This window comes from Meleagris gallopavo, chromosome 29 (genome assembly GCF_000146605.3).
Source record: "Meleagris gallopavo isolate NT-WF06-2002-E0010 breed Aviagen turkey brand Nicholas breeding stock chromosome 29, Turkey_5.1, whole genome shotgun sequence".
NCBI lineage: Eukaryota > Metazoa > Chordata > Aves > Galliformes > Phasianidae > Meleagris > Meleagris gallopavo.
Genome location: NC_015039.2, coordinates 2,407,342 through 2,414,283, shown reverse-complemented (window position 1 = coordinate 2,414,283; position 6,942 = coordinate 2,407,342). Strand labels below are relative to the sequence as shown.

Below are 6,942 nucleotides of genomic sequence, written 5' to 3'. Positions count from 1 at the left end.
CTTCAGAAATGAAGTTTTAAAAAAATAATAATAATAAAAACAACCCCAAACCACTTCTTTGGCTCCTTCAAGGAAGTGCAAAATGAAAAAAAAAATAAAAAAAAAGAGAGAGATGGCATTGTGTCCTTAACAGCAGTTTGGGAACCAGAACAAAGCCAGAGAGAGTTTCAAAGCACAGCAGCTCTCCCCACTCTGCTGTTTGTTCTGCTCATAAGCAGACAAGCTGTTTCCTTTCATCTGGAAAAACTCACACAATAAGAAAAATACCTCAATAGAATCTGACTCTGTAATAACAAAGCCCAAGGGGCAGCCAGAAAGAAATCTTTTGGTAAGTAAAAAATATTTGGTGTTCGGATCCTCAGAGAAAGCTGACTGCTTCTGGGTGTAGGGCAGCCGAACATCCCACTGCTGCTGGAGGAGGTCAAGGGATTCATCGAGGCATTTCTCCTTCTTGTCTCTCTTCCCCAGCCCCAGATGAAGGCTGCAACCCTTGTAGGTCAGCACAAAAGCAAGCAGAGGAAGCAGGAGCAAGGAGATAATAGGGAGAAGGAAGCACATGAAAGGCAGCACATAGGGATGAAAGGACTCTGTAACACCCTTGAGGAGGGGGAAAGAGGAAGAATTACAGGCACAAAGTGAGGGCTCAGCCTAAATTCTGAATCTGGACCCGTGGTAGCGGTGCTGCGGTTCAGAAGATCCAGCAAAAATCTCTCCCCGAAACACTGTTTTGATAAATATGCCATCTCCTTGTGGAATTCAAATCTCCAACTGTTCAACTGGCATGGACATCTCTGCAGTAACAACACATGCCACAGATTGTGAGTTAACTTGAATTACATTTCAGATCTGGGGAGGGGAGGATGTCAGTGGGAGGTTTATGAACAGTATGCTCCATCTCTGATGTTGTTATAACCAGATGGCTTCAGCTGTATCATTTACAATTAAAAAAAAAACCACACAAAAAAAAACAAACAACAAAAAAAGCAAAGTTGACAAATAAATCATTAATTCACCTGCAGCTGGAGGTAAGTTGCATCCTCCACATATCTTGTATCTCAGACCTTCCATAACAGTGTATTCTTGAAATGCACCTGGCTCTGTAGGAAGGACTGGGACAGACAAGCCTCTGAACAGATTATTTTCCTGCAGGTATCTCTCCATCCTCCAGAGCAGGCTTCCAAATCTGTACTGCCTGCCCGTAAATACCTCTCTCAAAAAGGCTGAGGACACACAATGTCAACACCCATTTACTTTCTTCCAGGCACGTCTGCTTCTCAGGGAAAGGCTACGCCAGGGACGCTCCTCAAACAGCTGGTCACTCTGCCACAGCGAGGAGAAAAGGTCTCTTCCAGCAGGTTTTGAGTATTTCAGTAAACAATGCAGTTACTGCGGTGTAATTAGACATCACTGAAGCACACAAATAACTTCTGCAGTTACCTGGCAATGAACTTTTCATGTCTGCATGCAATTATAAGCTAGAAATGCCAGTCTAAGTTCTGACAGGGTAGTGGGGAGCATCTCCTAATGACTAAGTGCTTTGCTTACCTAGAAGGAGATGCACGTTGAATCCAATATAAAAGGAATTAGAAGAGTTGAAGGAATAGATGCAATATGGGAATTTGTGAACCAAGAAGGAGGAAGGCTTCACTATACAGATGGCTGTGTACGTTTATGATGAAAGTCTCAGTGGGGGAACTCAAAAAGGGCAGGGACCCTCTCATGAGTCACCGTCTGATAAAAATAGATGGCAGTTAGATTGAAACGTGAACGTATGAACGGAGCTCTCCTTCACACAAGGGACAAAAGGCCATAAGAGAAGTATGACAACAGAATGAAAAGTCAGAGACAACTGATATCTAATCTATTTTCTAGACAACACAGAGTTACTCTCTGTAATCCATTACGTGCCCTACCTGACCATCTTAAGGTCAGATCAATTTGCCACTGCTGTGACACCACGTATTTCAGTCTAACCTCCCTGGATACCTGGGACTAATGACGACATAAATGGATGGTGTCTTTCCAACCAAGACATCCTGCACTGCTCCTTAATGTTATAAAACAGATGGCTTACTGTACCGTTCCCCCTTCCCACATTTAAGTCCAGGTAAAAGGTTTGGACTACGAGCTAGCTTCACAGCTGCTATTAAAACCAGTGTTGTCTAGTACTGTGTTAACACCCACCATGAGAAATAAAACAGTTTTGTATTGCAAATTTGTGTGCAGACTTACTTACTGAGTCCCATTTGAGTTCCAGGAACAGCACGGCACTAACAGGACATGGTAGCAGAAGAGAAGTGCACCTTTTGGGAACTGGTTTTAAGCTGACAAGCGTTCAAACTGAAGCAAAAAAACCCAACAGATACGACGCAGTACAAAATAGTAATTATTTATATTTTCAAAAAAAAAAAAAGTTAACAGCTATTTTGAAACTTCTTCCTTGTAAGAAGAGTGACTAATAGAAAGGAATAGGACTGGCTCCTATACAGTCGGCAAGTCAGGTACAAACAGTTGTTAAGAATCATTTAGCAACTCAGGACAGGGACTTCTGACGCAGCGATCGTGAACAATAAAATTTCTTCTTTTTCTTACAAAAGAGGGAGGAGGGAAATAAAGCAGGGAAAAATGCCAAAAAACATTTTCCACAATATCTAAAAACAGTAACTGTTGTTCTTATCAGACAGCACGCTCCAAATCAAGGATATTCTAGTCCTTTCAAAACCAATACAGACTTGCCAAAGGCTGCCTTCAGTCTATTCACATCCTCCAGAACAGTCTCTCAGTCCCCTTTCACTTCAACCTGTCATTTTATAAAAGGTGTTTTTCTTTTTTTTTTTTTTTTTTTTTTTTTTTTTCAATTAACATACAAGTGCTACTAACAGAGAAACTGATCTTCTTGTTGCTGGATGGCAATAAGGAGTTACACAAACGTCCAGTTTTTAGCTCAGCTGGAAGGACTTAAATTCTCTTTTTTGATATAAATACTACTGGAGCTCCCATCAGGTACTTCCTGTCCAGAACCTCACTGGAAATTCTTTTTAACTTCGCAACGCTCTCTCCAAAACTAAAACGTCCTCTTGCTCCAGGCATCTGATGGTTTGTTCTGTGCTGCCAGACGCAGAGATGTTGTTTTCCCCAGTACCACTGCTGGGTTTATTCTGACACGGATCGGCACCTAAACCGAACCCTGTACTTAATTGACTCAGCCAAGTTGAAGGGAACACACAGACGATGCAGCGACAGGGATTCATTAGGTTGAACAGCCCCAGAGCCCCAGGCCCACCCTCCCCCCTCTCCCCAAGTTACTTGGTGCTGTTTTAAAAAATCTGGGTGTCACGAAGCAGTCTCTTCCCCCCAACAACAGAGTATAAGCTCCACAGATTTCGCTGTCTACCTGGTGGTCAAGGTTTGAGCAGCAACAGCTGATGCTGCTTCCAGAAAAACACGTGGTGTTGCGAGAGATGGGACTTTAGGATTGCTTCAGTCGCTTACGTGGAGGTCCCAGAAAGGGACACTGTGCAGAGGCCAGAGAGCGATACGCCTCAGCCACCAAGTGAGGATGTGATACTACCATCGACTTCCAGCCCGATGTCTCCATGACATCAGAAGCATGACTAGAAATAAGAAAATAAAGATGAAGTTAATGACTGGAGACAAAAAGGATAACAATCAGGTGTTTTCCACGTGCTTAAGATACCCGAGGTTTTTAGTGTAGTGTTTTAAGAATGTATGGTGGACAGTCCTTCAACTTGCAAACAGACATGACCCTGAGAGGATGGCAGTAGGAACACAAAGCTCATCTACTCTGACCCCTCAGCATGCAACATTTTCAATACAGAAAGTACTGAGAGAAATCGTGTTAACTAACACAGAATTAAAATGTTCCTGGACATCAAAGCAGATGGCTGTCAGTGACTATCTACTAACAGGTCTGTAGCAGTAGTAGCTGCAATAGTCCTTAAATGTAGGGACTAGCTGATCTACTACTACCTAAAAGTTCTCATGACCCTAGGAAGAAATCCAAAATATCTCAGAGGTAGCTCTACTGCACACTGACCAGTTCCAGTAGGATAAGACTTATCAGCCCTTAGTGCAATAGCACCTCTGGAATGCCAGATAAAAGAAGGATCACAATAGAAGAGTTTTAAAAAACAAAAACTAAAACTGAAAACGAGGAAAGTCTCCTCTGCACATGATTGTTCCTGAGTGCTTGCATGCCAAAACAAGAGATAACTTACTAATTAATGAAGTCCACTGCTTGAGTTTTCAGTTGATCAGCACTATGTAGGTCAGCCAGAATGAGGATCTCAGCTGCATTTTCCACAGACAGGTTACTGCACAGTGCATCCTCACACATCACCTTCAGACGTTCCAGAGCATACTGCAAAACACAAGCCAAAGTACAGTTACAATAACAGCCATTCACCTTGAAGTTCTACTTGTGCTCCTTTACTCTTCAGCAACAAACTACTCTACTAAGGCTAAACAGACTTCTTCACTTTATTGTATGGATCTGAACTGTACTCAAAGAAGTGGCGATCAGCAAAAAGGGAGAAGCAATGTTTGCCCACCCTGAGGAAAGCAATGGGGAAGAAGCATACCCACCATAACTCTCATCCCAGGCTTCTCATGTTACAGGTTTGCTGGTGCTGTGTTCATGCTTTGCAATAAGTATTAAAAGGTGACCTGAAATGCTGCCTCAGTGATTTCAAAGTACAAAATGCTACAGCCAAATCTCATCCTCAATTTGTTACTGCATGACAGTTATTCTCCAGATTCAGTGGGGACCTAGCACTGAATGCTCCATAGGTGTTCCAGTGATGTTTAGGCAGCTTTCGTTCAGTTCCTTTGCCATTAATGTTTTGCAATTTATGACGACCTTGCTCAAGTACGTGCTACTAGTTTAATACTAAAATGCTACACAAATGCCCCTGATTTCTCTTCATCTGGAAACAAAAACATCACAGCTTGTCTGTAAGTCATAGCAAAAGCCTTACTCTAACTTCACATTCTCAACTGAAGCATTTACACCATTCAATGGCGCATTTACCTCAACTTCTCTTTTTCCTCCAGATCCACAGCTTTGGGTTGGATCAATTATTCGAGAAATTCAAAGATATTCAAAGGATACGCTTAGAACAAGAAAACCTTCTAATAAATTCCAGACTATTTTCTGCAACACTGTAGTGAGTATTGAAAGAAGCAGACATTCCCAAGATTTTCAATAAGGTCTATAGTCAGAAAAGTATAAGCCACTTGTTGTCAAGAAACAAAGGCCAAACTCCAAACCTCAGCCTTTTAAAATATTATAGGTTGTGGGCACTAAGAGACTGAGATACTTCTGAAAGTCTTGGTATGTGTGATCTGATTATGGAGTTTGCTGTTCTCTGGATAAAACACAGTACAGAACAGTCTTGATCCCGTGATGACATTTTTTATTTGAGAGAGAAAAGCATTTGGGAGTACCCTTCAAATTGTTTGTAAGGCTTTTCTGGACAGCTTCAAGATGGCTTGGTATACAAATGCATGTTCTTCACTGTGCCACAGTCCGAAAAGATACCAGATTTGTAAGGACTGGTCTGCCAACATGAGCAGAGAGTTGGTAACCAGCTCCTCTGCATGGAGTGCCTGCCATATGATAAGCACACTATTACTATTATAAATTAATCTTATATTCTTATTGAGATCTTCATTCTGTTACGATCAAATTGAAATGAATAATTTTAAATTATAGAAACATCTTTCACTTAAGACTCAGCAATAATCATTACGTCAGTTGAGGCATGGCACTCATAACCAGGACAGTTTTCTCCCATCGGAACATCTGAGAAGGCAAATCAAATTTACTTCATCTGTATCAATAACTAAAACAATTTCAAGGAAGGGGCAAACCATTACGTTACTGTCTGTCAGTAGCTTAAAATGCAGTAAACAAAGCTTAAACTGTTCCCTTTGTAAATTGAATATCCTCTTCTATGCATGTACAATTTTTATTTTGATTTTCACTACAAATATCTCATCTTCTAATTACGTATTTGGGCAGAAGTAGCCATTCTGGTCTCTCAGGTATCGATATTTCCCCCTCCCTATCTTTCTTAATTACACTAAAGAAAAAGAAAAAAAAAGGAATAAAAAGCCCTACCTAATAGCATTCCTACTCCAGAGGCTGAAATAGTATCTCTTGGGTTCAGAAGACGTGTTTTGTTTTGGTTTTGGTCTAATTACTTATTTTCCCCAAGAGGTAGGAGGAACTCAGAAGAAGCTGTTTCAGTCTCTTGAGTAAATATTAGATGCTTTATGTGCTTTCTTGAAAGATTTTTTTTATTTCTGCTTTTAAAAGACGCACAATGAGTTTAAAAGAAAGAAAATCTACATTAAAAGCCAAGAAATTCAAAGTTAAAGCCTACTCTGGTCTTAATGTACTGCTTCTTGCTTACACTTGTCTCAGTTAAAGATGGTATGTGATCTCTCAATCAATACTCTTTAAATATTGAATAAAATATGTGGCAATTACAATAATCAAGCCAAGAATCTGCCTGCATTTTAAATTCTAGTTGCAGTGGCCTAATAACAGCACACGGAGCATTTCACCTTTAAATCAACACTTCTGATGGAGCCCAGGTCCATAGCGACAGGGAACGTAATGGCTGTGCAGTGGTTTGCGTGGAACAAGGTTACATGCATCCACATCTTAAAAATCCACCACCCTGTCTGGAGCCCACAAAAGAATCCAAGGACTGAAGAAGCACGGAGACTGAACTACGCTCTCACCCCCAGAGGTGGTCCCTCCAGGTCAGAGTTGAGGCACAATGGCAGGGCAGTGTGGAGGATCTTGCACTGCTGCTACCCGTGCTGAACCTGTTCGATGGATAAATTCAGGACTTAGTCTCCAGTGCTGTCAAACTGGCATCTTTCACCAGCACTAAGTTCACTTTTAAGAGA

General features: G+C 41.2%; 1 protein-coding gene across 1 annotated transcript in view; it reads right to left on the bottom strand.

Moving 5' to 3' along the window:
• Positions 1 to 2,492: 2,492 nt before the first annotated feature.
• Positions 2,493 to 6,942, bottom strand: part of SPOP (speckle type BTB/POZ protein) — a 25,531-nt gene continuing 21,081 nt past the window's right edge. Inside the window, 2 exon segments of the mRNA XM_031557058.1 lie at positions 2,493 to 3,614; positions 4,239 to 4,381. Coding sequence (XP_031412918.1) covers positions 3,470 to 3,614; positions 4,239 to 4,381 — 288 coding nt within the window. The 3' untranslated portion in view covers positions 2,493 to 3,469.